Genomic DNA, 16,818 nt, shown 5'->3' on the forward strand with positions numbered 1-16,818 from the left:
CTGTGTTTGATGAGTCACGTTTCTCTCCTTCCTATTTCACTTTCTTAGCCGAACTTGTGAAATTCCGTGCAAACCAAAAGCAGAAAAACATGGCTGAAACCAGTGAACCATCGAGGCCCTCTGTGTGCCCAAACCCCGTCAGTACATAAATAAATAAATAAACACACACTCTTAATTTAACAATCTATGCATCCCTAAAGGTGTTAAACGAGCTTAAGTACCTCCTCCTCCTCCTCCTCTTCCTCCTCCTCTTCCTCCCCCCCACAGCGCTGAAGTGGAGCTCACATAACAGCAGCTGATGGGAGGAGTAAGTAATGACAGCGAGCTTGTAAAACACGTTCCTGAAAGCGTCCGGTCCAGTCCAGTCGGAGCGGCGGCAGCAGCAGCAGCTGTGCTCCGCCTCGGCGCTCCTACCTGTTCGCTCCTACCTGTGCGCGTTTCCCTCTCAGGAAGCCGTTTTACTCGTTTTTATTGCGGGGAGTCGCTGCTCAACAGGCGGATAACCAGGAGAGTTTACGGATGGATGCTGCTGAGGGAGCCGCCCCGGGGAGCCGGCTGGAGAGGAGCGGCCACACGGCGTTCATAGCAGACAACAACACGCTGTACGTGTGGGGAGGTTACCAGGTGAGGCAGGCTTCTTACCTGTGCAGGTGTATCTGCGAGAATAAACTGCCATTTTCCCTCCGTCCAGCCGCCTCATGTGTCCTCCACTTAAAGTTCACTTTTCTGGGTGCTTGATAGCGTTTGTTTTTGTTAAAACTTTTGTTGAAGCTTTTTTTTATGATCATTTTGCAGGATGTGTTTCGTGGTGTCGAATGGTAGACTTATGAATCCTTTTATTCTGATGGTGGACAAAATATTGCAGACACCTCAACACCAGTCGCCAGTTCACTCCAGCCTGAGCACTCTAACCTTCATAAAGGTGGGACTTGCTGCAAGGCTGCCTGAGCTTTGATTGGGTTCACCTCGTGAACGTTTGAACTGAGTGTGCATGCGCATGTAAGGAACAAAGTCGGCCTGGAAAGCGTGCAGAAATGCTGTTTGAAAACAACTTAATCAGGAGGAGAGTGTGAGGAGTCAGAAGAGAAGCTTTCCTGCATGTTTCAACAGGAAAACCTTTTATAATCCATATGCTGCTGCTGCATCCTATGGGCTCAGTATCCACGGACAGCCTGAAACCGGACAGCATCATCAGATTTTTAGCTTTTAACCCCAAATCTCTGCACCCAAAAGCTGCCTCTTTGTTGTTCAGCACATAAGGCTTGGTGTGCATTGTGTTTTCAGACTTTATCCCCTCGTTGTTTTTATTTCCCCTCACAGGTGGTTGCTGGAGAGGACGTCATGTTGCCCAGCGATGAGATATGGCTCTGCGATTTGGAAAGCGGGACGTGGTAAGATAGAAAGAAGGCCGTGTCATCTTGACATCTTAAACTACGGATGTCAGCCTGGAGCGTGTTTGTTTTGTGATAAAGTCAGTTATTTTAAAAATGGTACAAACAAGATACTGTGTGTGTGTGTGTGTGTGTGTGTGTGTGTGTGTGACAGGGAACGGAGGGAGATCACCGGAGACAAACCACAAGACTTATCAGGCTTCTGTGGCTCTCATGTTAACAGCACGCTCTACATCTTTGCAGGGTGCGACCCCCTTGGATACACAAACCAGGTGAGACGGAGACGAGGTGGGCCCTGGTTGGTTGGTTCTCGTCGAAGCCTCTTGTATTATCACTTGAGCTGAGCGTAATCTTTTCTGGAAGATAAATTCCTGTTCTTTGAGGAGCCTTTGTATTGTTTAACAACATGACTTCCTGTCCTGAAGACCCTGCGTCCACGATGTGTCCGCTGCACGAGATACAAGATTTTTGTCGTTTTGTCACTGTGGCTACAAGGACAGGAAACGGGTTAAAACCGACCCTTCAGCAGCCTGGTTCTTGTGAGCGTCATGTTCCCCAGCGCATGTGTTATAATTTTGGTTATCATTTAGCATTTAGCATTTAGCTTACACAGAAAGTAATTTCTGCTCACACGAAACCGCGAAAGATAAAAGACAAACTTTGACTTACTGAAGTAGTGTGGGATCATGGGAGTTCTTTGTTAAATAACCACCCCTGCTGATGAAACTCGGACGTGACTGAAATGTTCACGAATGGGGTAATGGGTTCAACCTTCGCCAACTTCCTCCCTCGCTCTGTGACTCGGCATCCAAACAAAATTATGGATTTCTCACCACAACTCCACCACGTGTTCAACAAAGGTCTGCTTGATGTTAGGCGGTCTGATTTGTCCTTCTCACTCGAAGTCTCGCCCGTTGGTTTTTGTTTTTGATGTGTTTAACTCTCCTGACTGCAGATGTTCAGCGTCGACCTGACGGAGCAGCTCTACACGTGGAAGAGACTGACCGACACCAAGGGCACGACGCCGTCGCCGCGGAACAAGCACTCCTGCTGGGTGCACAGAGACAGGTCCGTCCTCCCCGTGAAGAAGAGCCCGACCGCAGCCTACCAGCGGCTGACAACGGGCTCCGACTAACCAATCAGCTGTTCACTCATTCAGAGTACATGCTCACAGCTCCATAGGAGGTCGTTTGGATTTTTTATTTTGGTTTTCCATGGTTAACAGTTGTGGGTAGCAGAAAACTCTTCTTTTTTCGGCAGCGGTTCGCTTTGTGGCGTTCAGCCTTTTCTGAAACATAGTTTGCCTCCTTGCTGTGACAAGCAGCCCATTGCTTCGATCCTGATGATGTCATGGCGGTTTCACGCGGTGCTGCGTTCACAGTCCGCGTCCGAGTAGAGCTAAGCACGGCTTCGGCTAAGGGATATTTTTAAGAGCTTGTGTATGTTGAAATAAGAAAATCTTCTTCTCTGTCTTTCATCTGAGTTTTGAACTTGGCTCCACCCACCTTTTCCTTTGCTGCAGATTAATTTACTTTGGTGGATATGGATGTAAGACCATCAGGGAGGTACGAAACACGTCATCATCGAGCTTCATCGTTGAAGAGATGTCCTGGGTAAATAATAACAATATGTGGGAACAGCAGCTGCACATCAGAGAGGAAGTAGATTGAATTATTTTCTCACTGGAACAAAACTAAACAGTGTTTGTTTTGTTGTTGTTCTGTCCTGCGGTTACTGTGTGCTCGCTTTAGTATGAAGCTTGTTTTGTGCTCGTATTCCATTTTTGGCTTTTAGACTGCAGTTGGAAATGCGTTATTCAGATGCTGGGGCTGGAACAGTGAAGTCAATGTTTTTGACACACATACTGATACGTGGAGCATGCCGGAGACTCAGGTGAGTAGAGCAGCATCATGTCACTTCTTTTTACTTTCCTTGTCTCGCGTGCATACTTTTAGACAGTAAAAATGTTGGCGTTAATGTGACAAGATGATGAGCTTAAACTTTTTGTTTCTTGTCATGTCCAGGGTCCTGTTCCCGCCCCCCGAGGCTGCCATGCGAGTGCCCTTCTGGGGAACAAAGGTTACATCTCCGGTGGTGTGGTGAGTTGGCTCGATGTTGACTACAGTTAAAACAACAAATCGCCAAAAATATGTGGACACGCCTGCTGTTGTGTACTTGATCTTCAGCTATTTTCTCCGCGGCACTGTTGTCTCGGTTAAAATAAAACGAAATCTTCACGATACAGCACACCAAGATATTTCAGACAATAGCGTGCTCCCAACTTTGTGGTAACAGTTTGGGGAAAGTCATTTCCTGTTTAAACATCCCTTTCCTGTTGGTGACGTGACGGTGCCTGCACAAGCACGAAGTCAGATCCGTAAAGAAAAGGTTTTCATTGAGCGAGCTGGGCCTCAGTGCCCCCCAGTGTCACTGTTGGACATCTGAAAGGGAGCAAATCCCTGCAGCTGCGTTTCAAGTCGCTGTGGAAAGACTGAAACCAGAAGAGGCTGTTGTAGCAGCAGTTTATTGCACGTAGTTCTAGTGAAGAGGATTGCTTTTGGGAGGACTGTTTACTTGAATATGAACATGTGTTTGCAGGAAACAGCGGAATTGGACCTGTTCTGCTTGGACCTGGAAACGTGGACCTGGACTCGATTGTAAAACTTCCTTCACACGTACAGTAATTGTAACCCTTTTAGGTTTGATCTGTACAGCTTTCCGTTCTGACTTACTCCTGCTTTGGTTTTCAGCTGCGACTCCTCGCAGTCCTGCACGCCTCTGGGCCGCTCCATGTTCACCATGACGCCCACGTCGGATCACACGCTCTTCATCTACGGAGGACTCGGCGCAGACGGAAAAACTCTGAGTAAGTCTCCTCTCTGAGCTGTTGGTCTTCGGTGCCTCTATGTTTGACTCAAAGTCTTCACGGTGGGTGAGTGAGACAGTCTCCCGGATGGAGGCGAGAGACGGTGGACCCCACAGGCCCCTTCTGTGGTGACAGGACGGACGCAAAGAAGCACAAAACGATGTTGTTGCCTCATGTTGTGTCTCTTTGTAGACATCCTGCATCTCTTTATGAGTCGAAGCTCTGGCCCTGCAGTAATCCATGGATGCTCTGCCTGATGTTGAAACTGTTGGGAAAAACATTTTATCTGTGTGTGTGATCATCATCATAATGTGTCATAGTCTGCCTTGGACAGCTGTCCCCATTTATTTATTTATTTTTTTAATGCAACAAAGGACGCCATCATTTCCGCTCTTAATTGTTGTTTCATCGTTGACTCCTCTGCTAGACGATGCCTGGCAGTTTAACACTCAAAAGAGAGAGTGGACCAAGATGACGCACCCCCACCAGGACAAGCCCAGGTAGGTCATCTGAGCTAAGCCTAACATGATGTGTGCTTAAGTTCACATAAAGAGAAAACTGAGCAGTGACCCCAAAATCCCTGTTAGTCCTAGAAATTGTTTGATTTCAGCTTCTTAATATGCACATTAAGAGGGAACAAAGTGATGCCACAGTGAGTCACGAATTCAGCTGGAAGTCTGTATGGGTTAAACCTGAAAAAGGTGCTTTGCGTGTCACCGGAAAATCGCTGTGTGAACTTTGCTTTTATTCAGCCGAACGTTTGCCTTCCTCAGGGTGTGTCACTCGGCCTGTCTGGGAAGCGACAACGACGTTGTTGTCTTTGGGGGAAGCAGCAACATGCGCATCCTCATGGATTCGGTACGTGATGTGATTTTTGCCAAACAGTTGGTTTATTTTTCTAACTGCACTCACAATAGTGAAGTCTGGAAGCTTTATTTGTAGCTGCAGAGGAGGGCATTGGCCAGTAAAATGTAGCACAGTGTGCGATTGTGCATTCTGCCTTTAAAACCCCCTCGTTCCTTCTGCAATATTGGTTTAACTTATGCAATTGGTCATGTGAGCCAAATCTAACTCGGTAATTAAGTAAAAGTGTTGCATAAAGAAAGCTTAGGTGGTTTAAGGACTGAAAGTATTTGGGGGCAAAGCTGTACAGAAAATGTGGGGTTGTTTTTATTTGTCTTTAAGGTCTGAACAGGATCGGATTACTGACGATGTGTAAGTTGGATACGTTCAAATGTGGCCAAGTTGTGAAAAGTCTGAAATGATCTGCTCAGGGAATTTTACAGCAAGGAGACATAAGACCTCACAGCCAGGCTGGTGTCATGAACAAGCTAGTGTGTGTGTGTTCTTTATAGACATCCACAATACACACGGATAAGCTTGTTGCTAATTATTGTCAGCACACTGCAGGTATTTAAATATAGAAAAAAAAACAAACACTAACAGTCAAGTTCATCTGTCCTCATGTGATGCTTGATCCTCCTGTCAGGTGGCTGTTCTGGTGGCTCCATCGCAGCATCACTGCAGAGACGTGTTCATCTTTCAGACCCAGCCGTACTCCCTCTTCAGGTATGATCATATCTCATATTAAATATGTACAACCAGCAGCTCTGATTTCATATCTTGTTGCACGGGGATTTGGCGGCAGGTCACGTGCGGTTATTTTCAGCGTGGAGTTTTCATGTACGTTGGAGACGTGTGGGAGCATGTTTGCATTTGGTCTCTTTACACGTGTGATTAAGCAGTTTTAAGCAGAGATCCTCTAAACACTTGGAGCTGTTCACGCTGCGTTCAGGTTCACATGGAGCGGAGGATTTGGTGTTGGGCTAATGAGCTCGCTGAGGCAGCAGACTGTGCTGACACGCGAGGCGATAATCTGACCTCACAAATGTTGACCGACGCTTCAGAATGCATTACAGCACGTCACAAAATGACCTGCATGGGCTCGTTCACGCATAACATGACCGACTGGTGCTGAATGTGACACACGTGGAAATCAGTTTGCTGACTCTTCTTCTTTTGGTCGTAGTTCAGTACTTTTGCAAAGCGGAGATGCAAGTTTTAATAACTGTGTCCATTTCTGAAGCATCTCTGAAATCGGTGAGAGTGACAAACATTGCAGTCAAAACGTGGGCCGTGAACATACAAATGATACACTATGTGTACAAATGTATTGGGACATCACACCAACGGGGACTTTAATGACGTCTCATTCTAAACACACAGACAGCTTTGCAGCTCTCATAGCATTGTCCAAAATGTCTTGGTGTGCTGAAGCATTAAGATTTCCCTTCACTGGAAGTCAGGTGCTGAAAACAAGCCCTGAAAAACAGCCCCATACTGCACCTGAATTCAATAATAAAGAGGTGTTCCAATACTTTTGTCTACATAGTGTGCAAACAGAACAACCAGCGTTGTGAAATCACTTTTCAGTTCTTGATAGAGCAGGACTAGTTATTCATTATGTTCAGAGACGGCTCACTGGTGTATTTGAGAAGTAGTTTTGGAGCATCTGAACGCTCTGTTTTAATTTCCTCTCCAGATTGTGTGAGGACCTCATAGGAAAAAACCCACAGCTGTTTGGAAAGCAGCTCAGCTGGCTGCCATCGAAGCTACGTAGCAAAATCGACAAGCGAGTGGCCTTTTTCTCTGCCGCGACGGCCGTTCTTACAGCTTGAAGAGGACGTTTTTAAGATTCTGAGCCAATCGGTTATTAGACGACCGTCTTCTTCTTTCTTTTGTGTCTCTATTGTCTTTTTGTGTGTTTAATGATTTATTAAAAAAAAAAAACATGCTAAAGTTTGTTTTAACTTAAACATAATTTATAAATAAAGTTGTTTTTGGCCTTATTTTAAACACCTGGTTTAGATTAGGTACAGTTTTACTCCTTGTAGTGATGTGATGTGCAATCTGTTTTTGAATAAAGGTATCGACATGTTGTATATTGGTGTGATGTTTATCATTTCCAGGAAGAACAATGAGAGTAAAACACTCCAATGTTTAAATATTCCTCTTTTAATCAAATCGGCTCACATGGCCAAATCATTAATCTGTGATTTTTTTTTTTTTTTTTTTTCATTCTCAATAGTAGTAATAAACGGGTTTTAAAAAACACTCTGGACTGCAGAAATACTGACAAATTACACCTGAAGCGGCTTCGTTCGGGCTGCACCGCTGAAAGGTGTACATAAGAAGGTAAATGTTACCTGAGAAATAGAAAAATAACACATGAATTATTGTCGTTGACTGTAGGTTTAATATTCTGTTTTCCTGTGTCGTTTCCTCTTTCTGTGGGTTTCACTGCAACCTTTTTTTTTTTTTTTATTTTTCTTCCATAAAGTGAAATTTCTTTAATCCCACTTTTCAAAAACCCATAATCCCTGGACGTCTTCTTTACTTTTATTTAAACACAAAAGAGAGAAAAAGACAAAGCATAACCAGTCTGGGAAGTTTTTAAAAACTTTCTGAGAAGCCTGATTGCTGGTGCTGGAGGTGAGCCGCCTCACGTGTGTTGGACGGGCGCGTTTGCCTCAGACGGGTCGGACGTAGTTGGCGGGCAGCAGGCCTCGCTGCCCCGTGCGCTGGTTGCATCCGAACATCCAGCCCTCGTCTATCTGCTCCACGTCCGAGATCAGGTCGCCTTCCTGCAGGGAAACTTCGTCTGCCTCCGCCGCCGTGTAGCTGTACACGGCCTGGTAACCTTTCTGTGGCGTTCAAACACACACACAGGAAATGAACAACCGGAGGCCCTCACGCACGCACACACACACACCACAGTCCAGAGTCCAAACTGCTTCATTTCCATGTATTTGCCTACAGAGGGAGGCATGAACACACACACTCTGCATTGTGACACATGCAGATGAACGTGGACACACAAGGAAATACATGCAGCACTGGGTGGTCAAAAGTATGTGGACACCCTACTTTAACACTCTTAGTTCCAGTTACAGGAAACGACAATACTGAGCTTCCAACTTTGTGAGCAGTTCCCTTTTCTGTTTCAACTTGATGACACCCCACACCAATGAGATGCTCAGCCATCACGCATCGATGACATCTTCCGGCGTCCACATACTTTCTGCCATGTAGTGTTTGTCCACGGATTCGCCTTACCCTTCCACCAGGTGGTGCTACAGCAGCAGGACGCATTTGTCCGACCGGCTGAGTGAATCGCTCAGGGCTGGATGGTTGCACTTCTTCTTCTACACACACACACACACACACACAGTTAAAATCGACTATTTAAAGCAGCATGTCTCACAAGGTGTAACGATGTGTTTTGTTACCTTGTCTGTTTTCTGGAGGAGGTGCGTCACTTCGAATCCTGCTCTTCTCAAATTCCTCATGGTACTTTATCTGCACACACAGGCGGCAGCGCATACACACACACACACACACACACACACATTAATCAAGTTCTCTCTGAGAAGTAGTTCACCATTTTAGGAGGTGCTGAGAGATGATGGGAGGTGGTGGTGATGGTGATGGTGTATCTCTGCTGCAGAAGGTGAAACCTCCAACCAGGACAAAGAAAGAACCACCTGTCAGTTTTAGGTTTCAGATATCCTTCGTTCTACTTCATAGAAATAAAAAGATGAAACGCACCAATAAAAATGAAGATTTGTTTCTTTACTTTCACACTTGCTGGGCCTTGTGACTGTTAGTGTTTTTGATTTCTTTGTATTCTTCACAGACATTTCTGTCTAATAGACCGAACACAGATTCATTTTTGACTTCTTCATGCGCTCATGAGTTCAAAGAAACCGTGTGAATCTACATCAGTCACGCTGTAACTGCGACTGTTCAAAGATTCCTGACATCGGCTTGTTTTGTGCTCCCAAGTCTGCACTTCCTGTCTCCATTCCACTGAAGAGAAGCTCTTGCGCCGTCGTGCAGCGAGGACACGGAGACGCGGAGGACGACCTTCGTGAACCTCTGCGTTATTAATCAAACACAGCTCCAGCCTTTAGGCGCTGGGAGAGGAAGCTGGATGCTGAATAAGGAAAAGAAGGAGCAGCCAGCCAACGCCTTGTGTCCTCAACAGACCTCAGGCAGGAGGAGAAAACGGGAAGAGAAGATACGATGGGGGGAATAAGACAGGAGGAGGGTGGTGAACTTAAAAAAGACAAAAAAAAAAACCAAACGGGAAGGAAGGAAAGAAAGCCACCAGTGGAAAAAGTGGTCACTAGATTTTGCTCTTTTGACATGCAGCTTATCACCCATCATTCCTTAATGCAACCAGTGCTCTCATGAGTGTGTGTGTGTGTGTGTGTGTGTGTGTGTGTGAGACGCTGACTTTGTGTCCACAGCTGAGAGACTTTGACCATATAGGGCAGCTGCTCCTCAGTGGACGAGGCAGAAATGTCTGAAATGTGCCCGAGCGTCTCTGCAGGGCTGCACTCTGACATCCTGCACTGCACACTGAAACAGACCCCAGATCTGCCGTCCTGCTCCGAAAACGACTCCTGTTACCGGGCCGTGATGTTTGGCTCGGCTTGTTGCGTGCGTCTGGCCGTGTCGTGCTTGTTTTCCTTTTTCTTTTCTTTCTTTTTTTCTGTCTCTCTCTTGACTTCATAATTTGTGGAAGCCGGCGACCAGATGTTTGACTTTGAAGTTATTTTCTTTAGACTAGAATTAAGTAGAATTAAGTTTCTACTGCAGCTTCCAGTGGAAATGCTCAGACCCATCACTGCAGTATCTAAAGTATAAGTACTCGTTGAACAGTGACTTTGTGACTGACACATAAATGCATATGGAAAAACTGTTGTGTGAGATTATTAATACTGATGCATTTTAATGTTGAGGATGCTCGAGATGGAGCTGCTTTTATCTTATATTATATACAACCAGCTGGTTTAATCCAGTGGTTCCCAACCTGGGGGTCGGGACCCTCCAAAAGGTCACCAGATAATGTAATGTTTCTTTATGGAAAATCTGCACCTAGTGGCCCAATAAATATCGCAAAGTGTGATGAATAAATAATAAGTAAGTAAATATGTTAACATTTCCCTCCAAAATGCATTTAAATATAACTAAATAGTAGAATAAAATGGAAATACTCAAGTAAAGTATTCAAGTATTTAAGAATTGTACTACTGTGCTTTTTCAGGGCCAACTTAAAGCAAGACAAGATACCAACACTGTGAAACTTAGCAGAACCGACTCTCTGAAGATGTTGTTTTTCAGAGGGACCACACTTACGTTGCTGATCTGGTCTTGTGTCTTCTTCAGTCTCTGCATCTCTGGCGTGTCGACCACCACGCTGAAACCTTTCCCCTTGCTCTTTTCAAACTCCTCCTTGTAAAGAGCCTGAAATGTACAGTTAATTACAAGATCAAAAACACACCAGCCTTACTTTATATTTTGGGGAATACCAAAAACCTGAGAAAATGCTAAATATGAAGCAGCAGGCTAGCTTAGCTTAGCTTAACTTCCAGGAGTTTTGACACTTCTTGGAGATGCAGATGGAGCTTTAGAGCTGCTGGTCGGCAGATTGTATTTATGCTAAGCTAGGCTAACTGCCTGCGGCTTCTAACGTGAATAAACATACTTTCCATGATGTCAGAAGGATTCCCTCTAAGATTGTTGACAAGTTTGTTAAATGACACACATCTGGAGTAAAGAAATAAGTTTGTCAGATTTGTTAGCCTGTATTTAGAATTCATGCAAAGATTTAGGATTTAGGTTAAAATAAATAAATAAATAAATAAATAAAAAGCTGCATTCATGGTGTAATGTGTGTGTACTGTTTCCTGCTTATTACAGGGTTCAGTACACACACAGGACAGTACAGTGTGCTCTTTCATCTGAATCATTTCTAGAGGGCTGAAGAGGTCAAGCTACATGTTACTTACAAGCAACAAGCAAACAGAAGAAACAGAGATTTCATCTGAAAAATAAACATAACTGATAGCGAAAACTGCTCCTTTTTGTGGAGCTTATTTTGCAGGTTGGGAGCGAATTAGTCAGCAACGATAAATTCAACCTATAACCTGAATGCAGCACTGGATTAAAACCACTTTATACTGATTTAAGGTACAGATTTTTGTAGAGGTGCATGCAGACATGCGGACACATACACAGAGGCTGGACAGAAGTCACAGCTAAAACTACAAAAATGACGAAAAAGGTCAGTCTGTTGAGTCTGTAGAGTCGTAATGAAGAACTTTAGAGAGTTCGGAGGTAAGATTCAGTGTTATTAGGTCATTCGATGCTCAGGTCAGCTTGCGAGGCGACCCGGACGTACGTTACTGATCTGGTCTTGTGTCTTCTTCACTCTCTGCATCTCCGGCGTGTCGGCCACCGCGCTGAAACCTTTCCCCTTGTTCTTTTCAAACTCCTCCTTATAGAGCGCCTGCAAATTTGTAATTCATCAGGATTTTAAGAAACCCAGCCAAAAATTAGACAACAGGATCTAGAAAGACCCCGAGGTGAACTTCTCGGCCCAAACAGAGCTGGGTAAATGTCAGCAGCTGGATGATAAGGTTTGATTTTATGAGGTGGCACACACACTTTTGTTCAGTCTACAAACACACACACACACACACACACACACACACTGCACGGTTATTTGTCAAATCTCCTTGTAAGTTTAGGCCCAGAGGAAACACATGCAACATTAAACAAAGCCAAAATGTTTACTAGAACATAAATCTGAGATCCTCACACACACACACACACACACACACACACACACACGCACACACACACACATGAGTCATGTTCTTGCTATGAGGGGTATGTAGCCTCAGTAACAGAGCTCAGCTGCCGAGACTTTTATGGTTATAAAAAATGAACTGGGATGGTTTGAAGAGACGAGAGGGAAGGACGGAGAGGAGGAAGCAGCCTTTGCTGTAAATTTGATCATGATGTTATCATAACTGTCATGCAGCACACTAACATGGGTGTATTACATGACACTTTTAAAGATTTTTAACCAAACATGGAGCCGCGCTCGCCTTGCCTGCGTGGTTCACACGAGGCTGCTGTTTCAGACGTTTAAACGTGCCATGAGAAGAAACGCTGCTTCGCTTATTCTGCTGCGTCACTTTTTTGCATCCCGAGTTTCCCGAACATGTTTTGGCTTCTTGAAAGCTTGAAGAAGGAGGCGCGTTTGCCGGATGGCCAGATGTGTGTCGCTTCTGCAGCTGCCACCGAACAGCCGTGCTAAAGAAAAAGAGAAAGTGGGACGCAAGGCAACTAAACTGAAACAAGCTGCCGAATCAGTACAACCAAAAAATAATTAACTTTCCAACTGATCCTGTGTTTGTTTTGTTTTTCAGATAAAAAATGTATCAGCAAACTCCAGAAGAACCTCCAGAAGCAGAGTCCTGGTTAATGTAAATCAAGAACACAATAATTTTCAATGTTGTGAACACCACAAACAAAATTAGCTCACCTCTTTTGGGGGGGCGGAGGCAGAAGTCTCAAAAACCAGGACGAATCAAATGAAAACTGCTGCTTGATTTAGTAAGATGACCAGTAATCAAAGGTCCTTCAGCACGCTGCCTTCGGTGATAAAACTTCACTTCTTCTGTAAAACGTTCTAGATTTGAAAGGTGAAACTAATCTGCAGATTACAGATTGTTGGCGGGTGAATTAAAGCTTTTCTACCTCTTGTAGGGGGAGGGAGGGAGAAAAGCCTCCACGTGTTGAGCGACAACACAATCCCAAAGGTAAAATTCAAACTGTAAACAAATCTCTTTAATTTTGCGTGACTCGGGGGACTTATTCCTTTGATCGAGTTAAACTGCTGGCTTGAACAGTGCGATTAGATTAGAGATTAAGAATAGTGAAGTTCAGTCAGAGAGGCTGAGTTGGGCCGTCGCCACACGAGAAACCGAAAGGAAGACAGAACTTTAAAGCTACTGTCCAGTTTCTGATCATTTAGGACACTCTGGAGAAACGTTAGCACCTCGTAAAGCTCCGATTTGGTCTCAACCGAGTCTCACATCTTTACATCAAAGCCAAGCTAGCGTGCTCTCATTTTAGCAGCTGGCCAAAGGGTTTATTTGATTCAATAGAAGTAATCCAATTGCCTTGAGCGCCGCGTCCTCGTCTCCCGCCGTGAGACGGACACAGAGCTGAGCGAAGGAGACAGGCAGAGAGGGACGGACACACCGAGTCACGATGACGCAGTGAGACTGGGACGGGAAAGCAGAGACAGATCCGCGGCCGGCTCACCTGGCTGTTGAGCATGCTCTGTTGCTTGAGACGCAGGTTCTCGGGGGTGTCGGTCACTATGGTGAACGAGGTTTTGGGGTAATGCCTGGGAAGAAAAAGAAGAGGATGAGCTGATGTCATCTTCTCACTCACCAAATCAGTGTTAGAGGTTAAACCAAGTCTCGACTTACATCGTTTAGGCGCCACGTCTGATCTGATTCCAATTAATGGAGAAAATATACCAATCATGATTTACTCTACTTGATCAAGTGTCACAAATTTTCTCTTAAAAGTCAAATTTTGGGTGTATTTTTTCTTTTTAGCTCCTTCAGAAAGTTTTGGTTATGAGAACACACAAAGGTGATGCTGAACTGTGCGGCAGATTTAATTCCATTAACCTTTTGGACTCTTTTGGCCACATTTCAAGTTGAACTCCACACTAATAATTTATATGCTGAATCCTCAGATCAATCCATGAGAAAAACACAACAAAAAGCTTTATGTTGGTCTTGTTTAGATGTTAAGATCTCTGATAAAGTCTGTAAAATCAGCAAATAATGAGTTTTGTTTTTACCACATAGCCAACAGTGTCGTTTTTACAAGGTTTGCAGATTGGTTTTCTGCACCTGAAGGCAGCAAAATTAGTAATAACATAAAGGGGAACTTAAACAAGTTACACATAAAACTGGACTTTTTTTGGCTTTGTCACAAATTGTCAGTCAGCCTCTCATCTCAGGCTGCACTGAGGAATTGCTGGGGTCACGTGACTCAGTCTGTCAGCTCACGCTTCCCTTTTCCATCACGTCCACACACAGCAGCTTCCACTGTCCATCTGTGCGTCTCAGCCGCTTCGAAAAGGAAACGTCTGCTGGCGTCGTGACACGTTTTGTTTGTGATGAGGAGACCAGAAGTCTCCCCAGAAATAACCACCATGCTGCTCATTGTGGCTTTGTGTTGGCAACTCGTACAAAATGATTCAGAAGTGTTGCGGAATCGGAGGTCTCGTGCATGTGTGAACCGGCGAGCCAGCCATCGTAACCAACAGGCTGATCTGTGTGCTGTAAACACTCACATACTGCAGTAAGGTTTCTTCTCAAAGCCTTTGTAGGTCGTCATGCTCAGCGCCATCTTGCACACCTCGCAGCTGAAACAACCTTTGTGCCAATACTGCAGTGAGGAAGAGAGCGAAAAGGGTAAAATATTAAGTCAACTTCTGTCCACTGAGACGAAAAACGTCCCGGTGGTCTGCATTAAAGTGTCTTGTTGATTTGACTTGGTATCAAAGAAAAAGAGGAGTTCAGTGCCAATGGGAGACGAGCACAGCGTGAAGTTACCACATGAAAATAATACTCTTTGTTTACACGCACATTAAAACTCCCACAGCCACCTGCTGACACGGTTTGTGTGATCGAGTTGATGTTCTGACACTCGTGTGGTCGTCTGAGGGAAGCATTTTATTAGCACCGCAGAGATAAGTTTAGCTGTTGAGCCAAAAACGTGCACGGTGTTTGAACGCGCTCTGCTACCTGCACAGCTGCATGGAAACTGTGTACTTTCCCATGTGACTTTAGTCTGTTATCTTTAATGCACCAACTCACAGGAAGATCAAATCAAAACGTCAGATTACTGTACTTTGATTGTGTCCTTAAACTGATTAAATTAACTTTAAATTAACTTAACTGACTGATATCTTTATCTGGTTATAATCACATTATCAGTCAGTCAGTCTTGCAAGCTCATGACAGTGAGGTACATGCGTGCACACACAAACACACACACACACACAAACACACACACACACACACACACACACAAACACACACACAGTGTCTACTTGCCCTGTCCTTTTTTTTAACATTTTGAGGTTTGTGGCCAGAGTTTATACAGGCGTGTGTTTTCTCATCCTCACTCCTCTCGTGTGTGTTTGTGTGTGTATGTTTTGTATGTTAGCGTGCATGTTTGTCAATTGTTGGTGTTCATAATAATGATGACCCCCTATAGTGGTAAAGCGTGTCAGAGGTGATAGGCTGTGGAATGAAGTGTGCAAAGAGACAACTTTTCTGGTTAATATCAGATATTATAAATATAACAACTAGTGTGGTCTTACAAAAAAGTTGCTGTCAAATAACCTTCACAGAGGAGGAAAATACTTGTGCCTCTAGTGCTGGCCTTCTTTGCAAATTTTAAACAGCATGACTTTTAAACAATCTCCTTGTGAGAAGTGTACAATCAAAAGACGGTCAGGTAAAAGGAAAATAAAGCCTATGAAGTTTCAAGGGACGTGTAAATATGTTAAACTTATTATCAGACATGAATATTAGTTACATTTGGAATATCAAAGTGACATTTGGTTAGTGAATGTGGTTAGATTTATTTCATCCTACCTTATCGAGGCAGTTTATTTTTTCTGTGGGGTAAACTGGTTTATTGCATCTTCCACAGGGCGGATTCATGATAGCGCAGTGATCCCTCACACACACAAAAATCCCTCACTGGTTCAGTAAAAAGTACTCAGAAGTAAAGGAGGCACAATGTGATGTACAGCTGGGAAACAAACGGTCCTCTTCGCCTGCAGGCATTTCAATTAATATACGGACGCGATCTCAAGTCGAGGAGGAGTCAAGTGTGAAGCACGAAGCCCTCATGGTGCCTTCACGAACAGTGCGATAGAACAAGTTTATGTCCACACACCGTGCGTATTGCGAGCAAATGATCCGCAATTATAATGTCTTAATCAAAACAAATATCTGTTGGTATAGTTTGTTTCTGGTGGATTTCATAGCTTAAGATAAAATGATTAAAAATTTCAATGACAAAGATCTTGATCTTCAGTTGTATTGACACAGTGGGTTAGATTACGGGTTTCTGTATAGCACATGAAGGCAGCATCAAACGCATTAGAGGAATCCGTATTAACCTTATAAGGCGTAGCAACTTACACTGAACATAAGACAATAAACGGCATCATAATGTAATTTAATCGCTATGAAAATATCATGGATGGGCTGTAGACTATAGACACGCATATGTATATATCTATACCTATCTATCTATCTATCTATCTATCTATCTATATATATATATATATATATATCTATATATATGTGTGTGTGTGTGTGTGTGTGTGTGTGTAACGGCAAAAGTATAACGGTTCAGGATTAAACAAAGTGAATAAGATAAAACATTTAATAACCAGTCGTGATCAGTTTGTCAAAGTTAGTCTGTTTTGACGCCCTCTGGCGGGGAAGAACAACACTTACAACTGCCAGAGTCAGCTTGTTTTCGCTGTGAACGAAAACTGAACGCAACACATGTCGTAGTGCTGTATAAAAAACGGTCAACGCATTAACGGAAACATCACATATCAACACAGACTATACTTAAATACAGAGCACA

At 44.0% G+C, this 16,818-nt stretch overlaps 2 protein-coding genes across 3 annotated transcripts; one reads left to right on the forward strand and one right to left on the reverse strand.

Moving 5' to 3' along the window:
• The first annotated feature begins 275 nt into the window (after positions 1 to 275).
• On the forward strand, positions 276 to 7,199 carry LOC124052672 (kelch domain-containing protein 1-like). Its single transcript, XM_046377187.1, has 13 exons — positions 276 to 624; positions 1,321 to 1,391; positions 1,546 to 1,663; positions 2,347 to 2,459; positions 2,914 to 3,004; positions 3,186 to 3,284; positions 3,416 to 3,490; positions 3,990 to 4,048; positions 4,142 to 4,257; positions 4,685 to 4,757; positions 5,031 to 5,115; positions 5,747 to 5,826; positions 6,800 to 7,199. Exons 1-13 carry the CDS (start codon positions 520 to 522, stop codon positions 6,933 to 6,935), a joined length of 1,221 nt encoding a protein of 406 aa, XP_046233143.1. The 5' UTR covers positions 276 to 519; the 3' UTR covers positions 6,936 to 7,199.
• LOC124052673 (LIM and SH3 domain protein 1-like) lies at positions 7,022 to 16,022 on the reverse strand. Of its 2 annotated transcripts, XM_046377188.1 has the most exons (8): positions 15,807 to 16,022; positions 14,495 to 14,589; positions 13,444 to 13,528; positions 11,507 to 11,614; positions 10,462 to 10,569; positions 8,547 to 8,616; positions 8,374 to 8,462; positions 7,022 to 7,961 (listed from the first exon to the last, which is right to left on the reverse strand). In XM_046377188.1, the coding sequence occupies exons 1-8, from the start codon at positions 15,873 to 15,875 to the stop codon at positions 7,788 to 7,790; spliced, it is 798 nt and encodes a 265-aa protein (XP_046233144.1). In that variant the 5' UTR covers positions 15,876 to 16,022; the 3' UTR covers positions 7,022 to 7,787. The 2 variants fall into 2 exon arrangements, with proteins under 2 accessions (XP_046233144.1, XP_046233145.1); XM_046377189.1 differs by lacking the exon at positions 11,507 to 11,614 and having other exon boundaries at positions 15,807 to 16,020.
• Positions 16,023 to 16,818: the final 796 nt, after the last annotated feature.

This window comes from Scatophagus argus, chromosome 21 (genome assembly GCF_020382885.2).
Source record: "Scatophagus argus isolate fScaArg1 chromosome 21, fScaArg1.pri, whole genome shotgun sequence".
In the NCBI taxonomy this organism is placed as follows: domain Eukaryota; kingdom Metazoa; phylum Chordata; class Actinopteri; family Scatophagidae; genus Scatophagus; species Scatophagus argus.

What these genes read in the sequence shown, in the direction of transcription:
- LOC124052672 (XM_046377187.1), top strand. Translation starts at nt 520, where the DNA reads ATGGATGCTGCTGAGGGAGCCGCCCCGGGGAGCCGGCTGGAGAGGAGC. An exon ending in CGCAGACGGAAAAACTCTGA is followed by an intron (nt 4,258 to 4,684) that starts GTAAGTCTCCTC and finishes CTCCTCTGCTAG; the next exon opens with ACGATGCCTGGCAGTTTAAC. An exon ending in TGCGCATCCTCATGGATTCG is followed by an intron (nt 5,116 to 5,746) that starts GTACGTGATGTG and finishes TCCTCCTGTCAG; the next exon opens with GTGGCTGTTCTGGTGGCTCC.
- LOC124052673 (XM_046377188.1), bottom strand. Translation starts at nt 15,875, where the DNA reads ATGAATCCGCCCTGTGGAAGATGCAATAAACCAGTTTACCCCACAGAA. An exon ending in AAATAAACTGCCTCGATAAG is followed by an intron (nt 14,590 to 15,806) that starts GTAGGATGAAAT and finishes TCCTCACTGCAG; the next exon opens with TATTGGCACAAAGGTTGTTT. An exon ending in TAGCACCACCTGGTGGAAGG is followed by an intron (nt 7,962 to 8,373) that starts GTAAGGCGAATC and finishes TGAACGCCACAG; the next exon opens with AAAGGTTACCAGGCCGTGTA.